Below are 17,314 nucleotides of genomic sequence, written 5' to 3' on the forward strand. Positions count from 1 at the left end.
TAAACGTTATTTATTCAAACTAATTTAAAGTAAAGTTTAAAACTTTAAGAGAAAGAGAAATGGATAATTTTATTGGAAAACATTTTTGATTTACAATTTAGTTTAAAATAAAATTATTGTCAATTTGGAGATGAAAGTTAAAAATTTTAATTTGCGAACATAACTTAACAATAATTTATATCATACCAAAATTTAGATCTAACAATAAAATAATATACAACTAATTATTAAGTTTAGCTATTTCTCTAGCTTCCTCATAGTTTGTGATGACATTGACGATTACAACGAATTGTGATGACAAAAGATGAGTTAGTGTTGGTAAATCTCTTTATACTTGTTGGTCTAATACCGAGTGATTATTCGTTTTCTAGGAGTAGTAGTAAAAATGTTGGTGAGTCTCTTCCATAACTATAATATTTGAATTTATATCTAAACAATGAGTCGTTGAACACGTAAATACAAAATACTCAAAATAGATAATATGAAGTAACAATTTTGATTTATCTGTTTAGTAAAAATATCTAAATTTATGTGATAGAGAAGCAAATTCAACAAATATTAGTAGTTTTTATCCGTAATGCTTTATATTTCAATTTATTATGAATTTAGCTTCAAAATTTCGTGACAATTTCTTTCATAAGAAAATATCCATAAACTAATTATGGAAAATGTATTTATAAATTACGAATACTAAAATTGCTAGATGATAAAATTCAACATTGAATTATGATGTGATTTTTCATGGCAGTGACTAAATTATTAGTAATTTTAAACTATATAAACAAAAAAGTTGCATACTAAAATTCTAGAACTGCATACTAAAGTTAAGAGGACTAATTATGAGCAATTTAAAAGTACAAAAAATTAGATCGTTTCAACTCAAAGTTTAGATACTAAATCGTTCATCTAATGAAAGTCGAGAGATAATTTCTCATGAAGTCACACATATGCTACATATGCTATATTTAAGAAAAATAAAAGTTATGATATTTTTATAAATATATTTAAAATTTTGAATAAAAGAAAAAATAAAATTACAATGCTCAGCCCACAAAAAATCAAGAAAAAAAACATAAAAGGTAAATGAGATGCAGTTTTTGTTATTTGGTGGACAAAAAGCATTACATCGTTTTCTAATGCGCAGTTTTCATTGGAAAGAAATGAGAAAAAAGGGCAAAAAAGGGAGCGTGGCACTTTAATAACCAACTGGCAAAACCTCGAAAAATATCTTCCGTGGGAGGGCATTCTGGACATTTCGTACCGATGACAAATTAATTTCGTCCCATGATTCTTCCCTTTTTTGCATAGGCAATTTGATTTGCAAGTCTGTGACTCTGTCTTTATTATTAAAATAATATCATTTTTAACAAAAATGTTTGTAGAGTCTATTTTCTTTCTCTTTTATTGTAAAAAATTAAGCATAAATTAATAATGAGGACTATTTGTAAACTTTATCGAGAGAACGAATTTATAGACTAAATTTTAATATTTTAAAATTTAGGAATTGAAATAGATAAAATTCAAGTAAAGTAGTATTTTAACCTTCTTAAAAGAAATAAACTTTAAATGAAACGAATTTTGATAGATAATAAATGTTACCCTTTAGTTTTAATTTCAACTAGTGGACCCAACTACGGGCTTGATTCACAATTTAACATTTAAATAACTAATTAGGATAAATTTTTTTTTTCCCTTAGTGGCTAACTTATACAAAAGAAAATCATAATAGCTATAATAGCTATTTAGATTTTAAGTACCCGGATACTGATACTTCTATTTCTTGCTTTTTGTTTTTTATTTTCAAAATTTTTTCTGGAAATGTAAGCGTTTGATAATTGTCTCTGTTTATCGTTTCTTATTTTTAAGAACGTTTCTAAATTTGTGTAAAAATTTTAAAAAATGTAAATCAAGCGTTTTGTTTTTTGTTTATTATTTATGTTTTTAGTTTTTGTTTAACTATGATTGAAGAAAATGAAATAAAAAGATAAAATAAAGAGACAAAAACCATCCCTTTATTAAATTAGGAATCCAAAAGGATGTTTCAAAAGTTTAAAGACAAAAATGAACAAAAGTTAAAAGACAAAATATTAGAGAGTAACTGAAGCAATAAAGAGTTACCATTATATTTTTATTTATTGTTCTACAATAAAAAATAACGAGAAAAAAAAAACAACAAACAAATTTTTACTTATTAAAAAAAGTAGAAAACAAAAAACAAAAACAACAATCAAAAAACACAAAAACAACCAACAAAAAACACGAAAACATGAACGTTGGCACAAACGGATTAGCCACAATCAAACTTCTGTCAACAAAAGAAAAAAAAGGTTAATCGTTAATTGTTTTCATATTATTCCGTCCGTCATTTTTTGATTTTTATTAGTATTTTGGCGTTTGTTCTCTGAAAGATTTCGAGGGTTTTTGATTTTCTGCAGTTTGTATAAAAGATATTTGTATGCTCACCCATCCTCTCGAGAAGGAAATTGCAATTCCCTGCTGCTATCTTCTTATCTTCCTTCCTTTTCCTCTATCTTCTATCCTCCTTCCTTATCTGTGTCTCTCTTATGCTCTCCTCTTGAAAGGCCAAATCCATCGGATTTCTTTTCTCGAAGGGATCAGAGAGAGGCATGGAGGCCGTTTTACAGAGCAAAGGGCTTCTTTCTCTACCCCCAAATCCCAAAACCAGGAGCTTATTGCCTTCTCACGGCCTCCGCCATAGGATTTTATCCACAAAGCCCCGAAATCTTCCTGGGTTTTCCCTTTCCTCTAATGGGTTCCAAAGATTTCAGGGATTTGTCCCCAAAAATCCCTCGCTCTGTCCCAAAGAGCGAGTTTCCCTAATCTGCAAGGCCGAAGCCGCCGCCGCCGCCGCCGATGGACAGCCGGCGTTTGCGGAAACTGAGAGCCCTAAGTTTCTGGGGATTGAGGTTGAGACCCTCAAGAAGATTATCCCTCTCGGGCTTATGTTCTTTTGCATCCTTTTTAATTACACAATTCTTAGGGATACGAAGGATGTGTTGGTTGTGACGGCTAAAGGTAGCAGCGCAGAGATTATTCCATTTTTGAAGACTTGGGTTAATTTGCCTATGGCTGTTGGTTTTATGTTGCTGTATACCAAGTTGGCCAATGCGCTGCCTAGGCAGGCCCTGTTCTACACAGTTATCGTCCCATTCATTGCCTTCTTTGGGGCTTTTGGGTTTCTTTTGTATCCCCTCAGCAACTATATCCACCCCGAAGCTTTTGCTGATAAGCTTCTCAACACGCTTGGCCCGAGGTTCCTTGGCCCTCTGGCTATTATGAGGATCTGGAGCTTCTGTTTGTTTTATGTGATGGCTGAGTTGTGGGGAAGCGTGGTGGTTTCTGTTCTGTTCTGGGGATTTGCCAATCAGGTATAGATTCTAAGGCTTTGTCTTTAGACTCAGACTATTGAATCTGAATTTTGTTATTTATGATGTGTTTTTTTTTTGTGTGTTGTTGACTGCTGCTATCGATTTGGATCTCATTTGAATGCGGATTGGATGGATGTTAATACCATTGAAGTCGATGTCAAAACTCTTTGAATGATTTATCTGGATGCTAGTTTTTGCTTCTGCTGGCACGATACTTGGTTTGGAATTGTAAAATATGTTTAAGTTCATGTTTATGATATGTGGAAGGAAACAGGATTAATGCTGTTGCATTTGTATTTTGTGGAACAAAATGGTTTTTATCCTCGAAGTAGCTTCTATCTGTTTGATTTTTGGGCTTATGTTTTGGTAATGCATGGTTTTGTTAAATCTATATGTTGCTAAAAATATTGTTGGGGGAGTGACTTGAAGTTAGAACTATTTATCTCCATTTACTGGTTCTTTTAGGGGTATAGCTGTGACCAATGTTTAGCAAAGCAGAGTTTGAATGGATTAGCTCGTTAACTTTCTCTTCTTTGATTCATTTTTCTGCAGATTACAACTGTTGATGAAGCCAAAAAGTTCTATCCCTTATTTGGACTTGGTGCAAATGTTGCCCTCATTTTCTCGGGTAGGACCGTGAAGTATTTCTCGAATTTGAGGAAAAATTTGGGTCCTGGAGTTGATGGTTGGGCAATTTCTCTAAAAGGAATGATGAGTATTGTGGTCGGTATGGGGCTTGCAATCTGTTTCCTCTATTGGTGGGTGAATAAGTTTGCTTCTCTTCCTACTCGCAGCAAGAAGAAGAAGGTAACCTCTTAAGAAACTTATGCTATATTTATATTTAGGATGATGGCATTGATAATAATTGATATCCCGGCATCCATGTGCGGTTGCTATTGTTAACCCACATATGCAAAGTCGTTATTTCTGTTATCTTTCTTCGACAAGCGATTCTGAGTATTTGTGATTGTTGCATTCATTTGCAGGAAAAGGTTAACATGGGGACAATGGAGAGCTTGAAATTCTTGGCATCTTCAAGGTACATCAGGGATCTTGCCACTCTGGTGGTCGCGTATGGAATCAGTATCAACCTTGTCGAGGTTACGTGGAAATCGAAGCTCAAAGCACAGGTTTGTTGCTTTTTGACTTTGGAATGTCTGTCTATCAATCAGCTTGCTCAATAAGTAATACCCTTTATCAACTGTGCAGTTTCCAAGCCCGAACGAGTACTCTTCTTTCATGGGAGATTTCTCAACTGCTACCGGAATAGTAACGTTCATAATGATGTTGCTAAGTCAATATATATTCAACAAGTATGGATGGGGAGTTGCAGCCAATATTACGCCCACAGTGCTCCTCGTGACCGGAGTTGCTTTCTTTTCATTGATTTTGTTTGGAGGCCCGATCGCGCCTATGCTTACCCAGTTTGGGTTAACTCCTCTTCTTGCTGCTGTTTATGTGGGTGCTATGCAAAACATCTTCAGCAAGAGTGCCAAGTACAGTTTGTTTGATCCTTGTAAAGAAATGGCTTACATTCCTTTGGATGAGGATACCAAGGTATGGTTTGATGATTCGTTTGTACATCGACTGTGAAATCGTTATTTGAGAATTCGTTTTTCGTTGGCTTTGCGTGACAAATGCTTGTGTTTCAGGTCAAAGGGAAGGCTGCCATCGACGTCGTCTGCAACCCATTGGGGAAGTCTGGAGGCGCTCTCATTCAACAATTCATGATCTTGACATTCGGGTCTCTTGCCAACTCGACTCCATACCTCGGAGGAATCCTGTTGGTCATCGTCCTTGCATGGTTGGGAGCAGCCAGATCCTTGGACAGCCAGTTCACAGCTCTGCGCCGGGAAGAAGAGCTCGAGAAGGAGATGGAAAGATCAGCCGTGAAGATCCCAGTCGTGTCACAGAACGACGGTGACAACGGCTCCCTAGCGGGCCGCTCGCCTTTGAACCCCACAGCAGGAGACTCTGCGAGCAGTTCATCTGAAACCTCAGCCCCAACCAACGCCTAGATTTGTCCTCCCATCGCTAATTCAAACAAACAGGGAGAAGTTGGTTTGTTTGGCTTAGAATTTTGTGTTAGTTTTCTATAGAATAAAAATTAGCCAAGACAGTATGATCTGACTTTTTTCCTTAAATCTCTTTCTTTTTTTTTGCCCTCAATATAATTTAATCGCTCTTGTACCGTATTTGTAATCGCATTTATATATAATGGGGGGAACCCCCAATTTTATTGTAATTCCATTTATCTCATGATAGTTTTAGAAAAGCTGTATGGATTTTCTGGATGAGTCTGATTTGTCAAACATGTGAATTTGTTAGAAACTGTCCAGCTTACAAAGGAAATGAATTCTAAGTAGTGGTTTGATTTACTTTATCCCTTTGTACGAATGAACCAATCTATGATGATTTACTTTAACCAAATCTTTCCACTTTAATTAATTAATTACTATTTTTATTATTATTTTGAATGTTATGTTTTTAATAAAGTAACGAAGACTCAAACTTCTGATTTCTAGAGACAAGTGATAAGATGTTGGTTTAGTTGATATTGACAATGAATCTTCTGATTTCTAGAGACAAGTGATGAGATGTTGGTTTAGTTGATATTGACAAATAAAGTGGATGATAGGATGGTTAGTTGACAAATTTGATGGAGGCAAATAAAGTGGGTAATATGATAGTTGACAAATTTGACAAATTGACCGAGTAGGTAATCAATGCAAAACATAGAGACAAATTATTGAAATTTTAAGATATTGATTTTTATTTTTCTCGATCGGAAAGATTTGAAAATTTGAAGGAACAATAAACTTGAAAAATTAGGAATAGAATACACAAATTGTCCAAAAATTGATCAAATAAACGAATTGTCCAAAAAATTTATCAAATTTAATCAGATCACCTGTTTTAAAACCGCTAATTGATCGATGTCCTATCACACAATTTCATTCAAATTTTAAAATGAATTATCGCACTCGGATTCCATCAAATACTCATAAATGTAATTAAAACTTTTTAAATTCAGTTAATAAGGCTGAAAATATAAAGACAAAACATGAAACTCAACCATTAAAATTTATCTGCTTTTTTTTTTTAATAAAAGATTATCCGGTTTAAGAATGTTTATAAATAAAATTGTACTTTTGCCACACCAAAAACATATATTATATTCTTAAAAAAAAACGTATATTATAAACATACACATGAATGGAAATGCACTAAATCTTTTACATAGAGCGCATATAATTGCACTGACTTATTGGCTTTCAAGAGAATAACCAACACTCTGAAAAGAAAAAAAAAAATCACTATATGGCAAGAAAAAACATACCAAATAATGGCACAACTGAAACAGGGAAGTTTCATATTTTTACTGCCTTCTTGAGTGTCTTGATAGAGGATTTGATGAAGCTGTCTTTCGCAGCATGATTTTCGCCATCGACATCGTCTTCTCCGTTTACTATCGGTTTCTTTCCCATACAGTCCACTCCCTTCTTCATCCCCCCCAAGATCAGAGATGGTGAAGATGGGATTCTCCTGAAGATCCTTGGACTGTCTGTCCTTGTGAGCCTTCTTTCCTTCCCACTCTGCTCATTCTTTTCGCACTCTTCAGTACTGACTTCTTTTTCTGCTTTGCTGCCTCCTCCTTCAGTTCCAACAATCCTGTCTTTATCTTCTTCTTTGTTTTGCTCTTCTATAGTTATCGGGATCTCGACCTCCTTCCGTGGGGAATCTGCATTTGGTTTTGTGCTTATTTCGTTAGTCTTGCCTGTGCCACTACTTTCAACTTCATTTTGGAGATGATCTGCAGCATTTTCTTGGTTTTCCTCTAACAGAATTTGAAGCCACTTCTCGACATTTCCTTTCCCGCGCTGTTTTCTACTCTCTTCATCTTCGTCTTCGTCTTCTACATCCGACTCCCGCAGATAAGGAAAAAGCATGTCATGTTTCTTTGGCTCCCCTATTTCTAAGTTCTGAAGCTTTTCAGTGATTAAGCTTCCTTCCTCCAGTGGAACAATTGCTTTGTCATTATTTTCACCAGGCTTCTCCATGGTCACATCAGTTTCCTTTTTTGTCTGCTCTCCATTTTGGGACAAAGCATATTCAGAAGCTCTTTGTTCTTCCTCTAGAAATAATCTCAGCTCTTTGTGTGTAGGTGTCTTTGGCTTGATTCCTGGCAAATGTAAAGTAGGAGTTTTGTAGTTTGTCTCTTCCAATAACATATCGTCTGTTCTTGATCTTTTTCGAACTTGTTCGTATTCAGGCCTCAACTGTTTCTCTAGCTCATCTCTCTGTCTGTACTTCTGGTAAAGATCCTTCTCGGCAGCGTCACAAATTGCCTTCTGCGCTTCGAGCCTGGCCATTAGCGCATTACTCGCTGCTTGGTTCAGCCTCAGCTGCTCCTTGTAAATAACACTCCTACAAGAAAACGATCAAATTACAAAGTTTAGTCTATTTGAACAATAATCTGCTTTTTGAGTTGATTTTCGCAACGAGTGCATTAATTATCTCATCTTACTGGTGCATGGTATCTCGGATCATCTTCTCCAGCATGGTTCTGTAGGACGATTGCGCCTCAGCTAATCGCCTGCATTTCTCGGCCCTTCTCCTGTGTTTAATTAGTTTCAATTCCAGGTCCTGAATGGTGAGCTTCTCTTCTTCATTATTTAGCTTCATATCATTCACTTCATCATCTACTTTCTCTATTTCTGCCTTCAGCTTTCCCCTTTCTTCTCTTTGCCTTAGAGAATCTCTGGCCATGACAATGGCTTGATATGGGTTCGTAATGAAGTCCGGGTTTTCATTCTCTTTAAGAAGTTCAGGTTTCACTTTCCTTGAAGCTAACATTAATCAAAAAACCCAAAAGTTATTCAATTTGACAGATTCAAATTTAAACTGTTAGTAAAAAATTTAATTTTCAACTTTCCAAGAGCGTGAAAGAGTTTCAGGAACCAACCAACTATAGGGATACTTGGTCTTGGTTGCCTATTGTAGTCCAATGATCTCAAAGGTGATGGAGAATCATAACATTCTCTTCGAGATAAAACGATAGCAGCCGGAGCAAAGCCGTGTCGCTCTTTGGATTCCATGAAATGTTGTGGAAAAGAATGAGATTCAACTGTCTGTGAAGCATTCAGCTCTTCATTTTCACCTTCAGAGAACAAAAATGAAAATGCCCTGCGCCTGCCGTCATTATATTATGGAAATGCTTACGTATAGGATCACCACCTTAATATTTATGAACCAAAATGAACATAAATCAATAAATTAAAGGAACCAACCTGAAATCTGAGTTGGAGGAAGCAAAGATGGATAGAAACTGGTTTACAGAGATTCCCAATTGAAAATCCCACCATGGAACTAGGAATTCTAACTTGTGATGTTTCCTCTTGCAGGCTTGCCATTGCAGTATCCGTAAATTGCTAGGAACAGTCAGTCCTCCTCCTGTATTTCAGCAAGAAAATTATGAGATACCATTAACTCACTACTAAACTGAAAAGCTTAAGCCGCTACATTAGGGACCTACAGTAAATTTAGTCCTTTATTATACTCTTAATCCTCACCCTCATGGAAATTAGCACAACACCCAACAAGTGATTATCATAGGATATGATCTCTCACCAGTGAATCTAAAAGCTCAAATGGATAGATTTCAGAAAATTTGATATTTCATTCATATTCTTGAGAGAGAGTAACAATTTTAGAAGCGTACTTGAGCAAGGAAACCAATGATCAATATCCCAAGCAAGCGGTGAAGCCGTATCAGCATGATAATAGAGAACATTGCCGTAATGGTCGACTCGAATTACTGCAGGATCGAAGCCAGCATTCCTGAGATTGCACAAATCAGATTGATCTAAAAAAGGCATACACACAGAAGCTTTTAGAAAGACTAGAATTGGAACTCAGCTATTTACCCGAGATGATGGAGTTGCTTCCACAAGAGGCTGACAAAAAGCTTAGGCTTGGCAGTAGGCTTTGCCTTTGGATTTATTATAGGAAACATCTGATCTAATTCCCTTGCTGCTGCGGCCTGAAACATTATGCAAAGACCCACACGATTGTAATGAAGATTCATAATGAGAAATCACAGTTTACTAATAATAATGTTATTCGAGCACAATTTACAACAAAAATCGGATTCAGAACGAGAAGTTCGGGTTTCTGCAAAAAATTCCCAACTACTCGTATACTCAAAATACTAGAGATTGGGGAATTCTACTTTCTTGCATAATTCATGTCATCTTAAAAAATTCCCTTCAAAACGAACAATTTGAAGGGGACTAGTCAAGAAATCCACAAAAATTTGCCAAAGAGAAAGAACAAGGACTAATCATGCATAATTTTCTCCGAAAGAGCAGAAAGGGCTTCATCCCTACTATGCTTAATCGAAGAATTTAATTATCTCATTTGGAGGAATTCAATCAACAGAACACTAAAATCTCAGCTCAGTTCGTTCTTATTCCCAAAATTTCCGTAAAATACACCATAATTTCAAAAGAGATTCGTTTCTACCTCTCGTTTCTTCAGACTGTAAGGCGTGAAAATGAAAGGAGGACCGTGGGTGTAAAATCCGACATGTCGGTCGCGGCAGAGCTTGCCGTAAGCTTGCGGATGGCCGACAGCCTCATCAATCGCCATTTCTTCTTCAGTAAACAAGCAATTGTCGGCCATTATCGTCAATCTTCTTCTTCTTCTCTCTCGTGGAATGGAAGCTCAAAATTCACCTCAGATGAGGAAACTGACAGAGGAGCGTATGAACCCAACGGTCGATTTTGGTTTTAATATCACTTTAAAAAGTTAGTTTTCAAATTTTCGGATGCCACGTCGACAAAACGGTGCGGAGTGGGGCAATGGTAACGGCTAATAGATATACAATAATAAATTGGGTCTTAAAAGTTAGGCCCATTGGGTGATAGTGGTCAATTTGAAATGACAAACTAACATTTACCTTTATTTTGAGTATCAAATGCAAATGCATAATATTTTTATTTTATTTTATTAGTTATATATATGTAATGAAGTGGAAAAATGAAAATTTATGAGTTTCTTTCCCACTAAAGTTGAATAATTATGCTCGAAGAAAGCGTCGGGAATAAATCTGGCTGGAGGAGAGTCCCACCCGACACATTGAAAAGCTCATACGTGATTGTCTAACTTTGAACTGCAAGTTGAGATTGTTCTCTTTAATTTATTTTGTTCTATTCTTCCTCAAGAAAAAAAATGTTGAATAACTCTATCAATTGGGCAAGACAGGTAAACTCGAAGTCAGATATTTTAACCTCCACTCTTGAAAGATAATATAAAAAGGAAAAAAATATTCTTGATTTAAGAAAAAAAGAGTTTCCTATTGATTCTTACTTTGTTAATTGAGGAATATATCTAAATGACATGTTATCATTTTCAGAATCATTCAAAAATTAAAATTAATAGTCAATTTGAGCATTGATAAAGGTTAATGTGTTTAAATAAGTTAAATGTTCTATACCTGTCTCACTAACAAAATTTTAAAAATTATATATGTATAGGGTTCCATCAAAATTTTCCTCAATTTTGATTGGTTCTACCATTTCTCTCATATATATATAGTAGGAAATACATATATAATTTTTGATGGAACTTCAAGATCAGATACACACCTACTAAAATTTTTTTTCCTCAAAAAATTATATATATGTATTTTTTTAAAAAAATTACATTTTTGGTCCATGAATTGTAGTAGGTGTGTATTTGATCTTGAAGTTTTAAAATTGACATTTTTACTACCATTTCTTATTCCGATATTTTTTTCTTCTGATTTTCAATTATTCAACTTTTTCTTTTTACCATTTAATTGTTCCAGTTACACCTCTCCATACTCACAATTATTAATATTGAAGTTTCTAAATTGTAATGCAAATACATTTTTTTAATTCATAGATATATATAATTTTTAATTATTATAAAATATATAAATTATAATTCAATTTTATGTATATTGTGTCTTGATATTTGAGAAATTTTAAAATTTCAGTTTAAATAATTAAATTTCAACATTGCAAATTTATTATTATTATTTTCTCAAATACATATTTAAATAATTATAGTTTGTAAAAATATATAACTTTAAACTAGTGAACTTAAAATAAAAATAATGTTAAGATACTTAGTTTCAAAAACCAATGTTAAATTAAAATAATATATATATATATTTTAAATTAGTCCTATTCAAAATAAAAAATAAATTATATTATATTTTGAACTTTCTAAAATAAAATCCATATTAAAAAATGTTTAATTTTTAAATTAGACACCATCAAAATGACAAATATAAATATAGATGTATGATACTCCTATGTATTGTTTTATTTTTAACGATTTAAAAGAACTAGATAATATATTTTATTTTCAAGGTAATCAAATTAAAGTAACAAATGACAAAGACTTTTAGTTCATCATGATTCAGTTCTTCCACCACCCTACAAAAGAGAGATACAAAAGAGAGAAAATAAATATAAGCTGCATCTAATAAACGAGGTCGTCGAGCTCCACTTAGCCCATGCCCCTTTAACCTTTTTACAAGTCCAAATTGCATAGGTTTTAGACTCGACTTTCTTTTGCATTTGTGTTGTGGCATGTGCATTCATTGACTACCTTTCTTTTATACACATTGAGTTTGGTAGGGCGAGAGAGCTCCGACATGCTCTCCACATGAAAATCTTTATCTTTTCTAGCTAGGATATTAGTTTGCCAAAAATCAACAATAATATTAATCTCTTCTAAAAATCAACAATAATATCATTCGATCTACTTTTGAGTGCGTATATAGACACCTCTCTTGTCATAGTGCCATACGAACTTATCGTCTGTATTATTTTTGCTTATTGGGATACTCCGTATCAAGTCATCATCCTCTAAAAAAATGTCTTTTACTAAATCAACTTTCTACCCGATTCAGTATGATTAGATAATGAACCAAATTAAATCGTAGGAGGCCAAAGTCAGAAAAATGGTTTTAAATGTCCTTTTCCAAGGAAGCCATTGGTATGAAAAAATGGGTATTAAATTTGATTTAATTTCCATCTAAAAAGTGAGATTCACATGGGTGGTTCATGAAATGAAGTGCATTAAATACGAAGGACTTGTATTTACTAATTTGGTCAACAAGTGAAAAAACGCCATTTTTGCTCATGTAGGGATTCGTCAAATCTCCACCGTACACTTAAATATTATAATCTAGAAATATAAAGAAAAACGATGTCATAATTCAACGTATTTATATTCTAGGCAAGTTTATTTTCCACGTTAAAATACATGATCATGTTTTCGTTTCGTTTCTCATTTTTAAGAAACATTCCTAAAATTGTGTAGAAATTTTGTAAATAACAAAATTAATTCATTGTTTCTAATTTCTATTTTTAGTTTTTAGTTTTTTTCAAAATATAGATAAAAATATTATTTTATCATATTTTATCAAAATTTGAATATTTAATTTGAAAAATTAAATTTCATATAAAACTTTTACTTTAATAAATGATTATTAAATATTTTCGGGTCTTTTATTCTTAAATTTTCAAACAAGGGAATGAGGTAAAAATTTCGAACATCTCGTAAGGATTTTAAGAACAAAAAGCAAGAAAGCACTACGAAACATGTTTTTGTCTTCTTTATTATTATTATTATTATTATTTTTTTTTTTTTCAAACAAGGGAATGAGGGAAAAAATTTCAAACGTTTGGTAAAGATTATTAACACTTTAATGGGTTGAACAATAATTAGGTTTGATAAAAGAAAAGAAAAAATAATTGTGAAAAGGGAAACATTTTTTTAGAAAGAGAAAAAAAAGAGAGGCAAACGTAGGGTTCATTACAGGGGGAAAAGGAAAACATCGATAAGGAAAAAAAAGAAAGAAAAAAAAAACATAAACACACATCAACGGATCCTTCTTTAATTTTATTGCACATTTGGCTCCAATTTTAGGTTATATTTCATAACGATTATCTTTTTAGATTCTTTAGCTACTTTAATTAAAAGTTTAAATTCGTTTTTAACAGTAGCTAGATTTGAAAAATTTAAAATAAAGATGTTAATTAGAGACAATAAAAAATAAAATTAATATATATTTGAAAGTTTTAAAGCTAAGAATTATCATAACACTATATCATGCATTTGGGATTCCAAATGTAAAAATCGTCCTATCACAGAGCTAACAATAAGCAAAATCGTCCTATCACAGAGTTCTAAAATTCAAATTTACAACACCTAATTAACTAACAAGCTAGCTAGTATCGAGAAGTTTAATATGCGTTTGGTAACATTTTTTGTTTCTCATTTACTATTTTTTTTTCCCGATTCTTGATATTTTTCAATCAAGAAAACTATAAAAATATTTCTCGAAACTGATAAATATTGCTTGGTAGGAGTTTTTTTTTTGTTATCTAAAATTTTAAATTACAAGAAAAAAGTAAAAATTTTATATGAAAATTAATTTTTAAATTAAATATTTGAAATTTTGTGTTATATTTAATCTTTGATATTTATTGTGCATTTTATAAATAAAAAATGATAAAATAATACTTTTATCTAGGTTTAAAAAAAACTAGAAACAATAACAAAAGAAATAATAAATAAAAAAACTTAATTTTGTAGCTACATATCTTAAAAATGAGAAATGAGAAACAAAAACAGTTACCGAATGTCTATGTTTCTCAAAAATTGAAAATGAGGAATGAGAAAGATAAGAAACAACAACGTTATCCAACGGAGCTTTAAAAAGTAAGACATAAATACGACGTACCACATATTTTTCGAACCTTTATTTATGGTTAGGGTTTTGTCCCAAGGCTAGATAAGTATTTGAGTGGCCAAGGATGGTCACATTTATGAATTTTTGATAAAGCCTTTGCCAAGTCTTCAACAAGGAACTTAAGGTGGCCAAGAAAATTAGAGTGCTGAACTTGTCAGTCATTTTCACCTCATGTTTCATGCTATAAGATTCAATTGAAAATTCAAAGCATTTAGTCTAGCAAAAAATGTAGTAAATGAATCCCCCCAACAAGTTATTTAATGAATATTGTACGTTTGACATAAATAATATGCTTTTATATTTGGTTATATATATGAAAGAAAATTTTAAAAACGTCTTCTAACCATACACGTTTGAGCGTTATGATTTTACTTCAAAGCACATGCATGCCGTAAATTATTACTATATTTTCAGTATAAAAGAAAAATCGAAAACTCAAATATTTAGGACAAACTCATAGTCACCATCATTGATTAATTTTAAGAACATACTCATGTATCTATATATGTATAGGCTTACATTTAGAAAACTAAATGTAAATTGGTTCCATCAAACCCATCCACAAGTAAACTCATAATAACTCATTAATAACAAAATCTAATGGTAGAGAGGGAGAATCGAATATACACTCTGTTATTATATTTGTTATTAGAGCTAGGGTTTCCAAAAAATTAATGACCACATTGGATAACAAATTTTTATATTTAAATTTCTAATGTTTCTACAATTTTGTGCATGTTTTCAATTTTAAAAACCCAAAAATAGAATTTAAAATCTATGATCTTATTATAAAAATGTATTTTTATTTTGCAATTACTTTTATAAATTGACATGCATAACAAAAATTTTTATTTTCTAAGTTTTTCACTTGTTAAAAAGCACTATTCAAGTCTTCATCAAATTAAAAAAAAAAAGAGTTTTTGAAAGCTAGTCATTTAAGAAAATTTGATTGTTGTTTTTTTTTTTTTTTAATTTCCCATCATCCATGTCGTGAGGTTTATACGAGTGGGATCCCTATGGTAGGTGATACCCACAAGACCGTACCTATGTTTTTACCACTTATATGTCATCCCAAAGAACAAGAAAGTTTGATTATTAATCTTGTCTATATACCTAACCATATATATGCCAACTTAGAACATAATTCAATAGATATTGATGTCCGATCAAGAGGTCGTAAGTTCGAATTTCCATCCCATCCGAATGTAAAAAAGTAAAAAACTAACAATATATTATAATTTTTTGAAAACAAAATCGTCATGCAAACATTCCATTTACAAAATTCAACTAAATACCTAAAGACATTAAATTTTAGATAAAGGATGCAAGAGATAAAGTAGGAGTTAGTTTGTTATACTTCCTAATATATATGTTTTGAGTGCATACCTTTTTTAACAGTTTTTAGGATGAAAAAAACAATATTTTACTATTTTCATGGGTTTTCTTTCCTATTTTTCTGAATACACTATTCATGTTTAAAATCATAATTATAATAATTTAATGACGTTTAAATGAAATTGTTCACCGATACTTTTCAGTAGATAAAATGAGATTTAAACTTTATTTTGTTGATTCTTTCACCTCATTAATTTGGGACTATAATATATGTTGAAGCAGAAATTTGATATGACTTGTTGACTAAATATCGCACCATAGCCCATAGAGACTCGACGTTAGCTTGCAAAACAAAGAACATTGAACATTGGTGTGGTGCTAGCCAAGCATACTCCGATGCCTAAGTCGGAATCTGAGATTGAAAGTTGTATAGTAAAGAGTAAGGTCATTTTAGCATACCTCTAGGATTCAGCCTCCCATTCTATTTATAATGTTTAAATCATTACCTTCCCAAGAAATCTAGTTCTCTAGGCTTCAATACATTGTCGTAGGTCAGATATCAGTCGGAAAGGTCATCGTTGCATAGCTTTATCAAGTCAAGATATGGGTTCAGATCCATCTTTGGAAGACGTCAGTTGGCAGCCACCGAAGGTTATGTCGACGGTCCAGAATTGGTTGGCCTCGGTTGACCGTGGGGCTCGGCATCTTGGGTTAGGTCCTTTCGACTGTCGACTGGACTTCTGAATTTGAGTTTATTTTATCATGAGCTCGTCTTGCATCTATTCCGTATCCTCGTCAGACCTGACTTCATCTACCCGACAACATATTTATCAAAAATGCCTAAACCTTTTCATACTTTGAAAAGGCAAATTTTGACAACTGACTAGGATATTTGTGGGTGAGGCTAAGGGCCTCGACAAGTGAAGATTTTGAGTGGCCAAGAAAAGAGTTGGTAGAATTGTCAATCATTTTCACTTCGTGTTTCATGCTAAAACTTAGGCTTTAATTTGGTCTACAGAGTGAAGTAAATGTGATCTTTCCAACGGTCGGCTGTGTGGATTTTGATATATTTTCTATGAGAGAAAAAAATGGTATAAACCATTGAATTTTCACTTTACTTTGTGGTTGGATATCTATACAAGTAGACCATGGGATGTCGATTGAGTGGAGTGGCCATATTTATTTTATTTAAAAAATTAGTTTGTGTTATTCTTTTTTTCCAATAGGGTGGACATTCGAACTTTTCGAAAGATTATGAGATCACGAAGTTGGTGCCTCTTTTGGGTTTACTCATCTTAATTGGATCCAATTTTTAAATCGGATGCTCGTTTAAGCTTTTGGACTCTAATACCATATTAATATCCACGAGGTTCTATCTTAAAATCATTGGCATTGAGAGGGGTAGCTCGTTTATTTTGTAAATCTTTGTTAGATTCCATATGAGATCCTTAACAAAGAATATAGGCTTGAATTAGTGGAATTTTGTTCAAGTTGCCAAAAATTAATTTGTGTCATATGGTGTGTATATATAGTTTAAATATTGAATCTTTTAGTCAAATCTTCAAGAGACGGAAAAGATTTTTGTTGTGTATTCTAGGTTCAATGGTTTTGTTTTAAAATATTAAGTTGATAGAAAAATATTTGTATATATATTTTTTTAGGTTTAGTGATGTTTAAAATAGATGTATAATGTCTTAGTTGAACTATATTTAGGTTGGTAATAGACAAGACAACATTAAAGATTATGAAAAATCAAAAGTTATAATTATAATCCAAGCTTCATATTTGTTTCATC

At 32.6% G+C, this 17,314-nt stretch overlaps 2 protein-coding genes across 2 annotated transcripts; one reads left to right on the top strand and one right to left on the bottom strand.

Annotated features, from left to right (window-relative positions):
- The first annotated feature begins 2,390 nt into the window (after nt 1-2,390).
- On the top strand, nt 2,391-5,584 carry LOC148207499 (plastidic ATP/ADP-transporter-like). Its single transcript, XM_088118431.1, has 5 exons — nt 2,391-3,389; nt 3,942-4,196; nt 4,376-4,519; nt 4,599-4,946; nt 5,042-5,584. Exons 1-5 carry the CDS (start codon nt 2,628-2,630, stop codon nt 5,405-5,407), a joined length of 1,875 nt encoding a protein of 624 aa, XP_087974557.1. The 5' UTR covers nt 2,391-2,627; the 3' UTR covers nt 5,408-5,584.
- Nucleotides 5,585-6,588: 1,004 nt separating this feature from the next.
- On the bottom strand, nt 6,589-10,171 carry LOC148207500 (uncharacterized). Its single transcript, XM_088118427.1, has 7 exons — nt 9,915-10,171; nt 9,317-9,432; nt 9,112-9,230; nt 8,681-8,843; nt 8,356-8,582; nt 7,918-8,239; nt 6,589-7,817 (listed from the first exon to the last, which is right to left on the bottom strand). The coding sequence occupies exons 1-7, from the start codon at nt 10,071-10,073 to the stop codon at nt 6,761-6,763; spliced, it is 2,163 nt and encodes a 720-aa protein (XP_087974553.1). The 5' UTR covers nt 10,074-10,171; the 3' UTR covers nt 6,589-6,760.
- Nucleotides 10,172-17,314: the final 7,143 nt, after the last annotated feature.

This window comes from Momordica charantia, unplaced genomic scaffold, assembly GCF_013281855.1.
Source record: "Momordica charantia cultivar OHB3-1 unplaced genomic scaffold, Mcharantia_2.0 BLBB01000152.1, whole genome shotgun sequence".
NCBI lineage: Eukaryota > Viridiplantae > Streptophyta > Magnoliopsida > Cucurbitales > Cucurbitaceae > Momordica > Momordica charantia.

Excerpts from the sequence above, each read along its gene's own strand:
- LOC148207499 (XM_088118431.1), top strand. The coding sequence starts at position 2,628 with ATGGAGGCCGTTTTACAGAGCAAAGGGCTTCTTTCTCTACCCCCAAAT. Across the intron at positions 3,390-3,941 it reads TCTGGGGATTTGCCAATCAG|ATTACAACTGTTGATGAAGC; the intron begins GTATAGATTCTA and ends ATTTTTCTGCAG. Across the intron at positions 4,520-4,598 it reads AATCGAAGCTCAAAGCACAG|TTTCCAAGCCCGAACGAGTA; the intron begins GTTTGTTGCTTT and ends TCAACTGTGCAG.
- LOC148207500 (XM_088118427.1), bottom strand. The coding sequence starts at position 10,073 with ATGGCCGACAATTGCTTGTTTACTGAAGAAGAAATGGCGATTGATGAG. Across the intron at positions 9,433-9,914 it reads ACAGTCTGAAGAAACGAGAG|GCCGCAGCAGCAAGGGAATT; the intron begins GTAGAAACGAAT and ends ATAATGTTTCAG. Across the intron at positions 7,818-7,917 it reads ATCCGAGATACCATGCACCA|GAGTGTTATTTACAAGGAGC; the intron begins GTAAGATGAGAT and ends GTTTTCTTGTAG.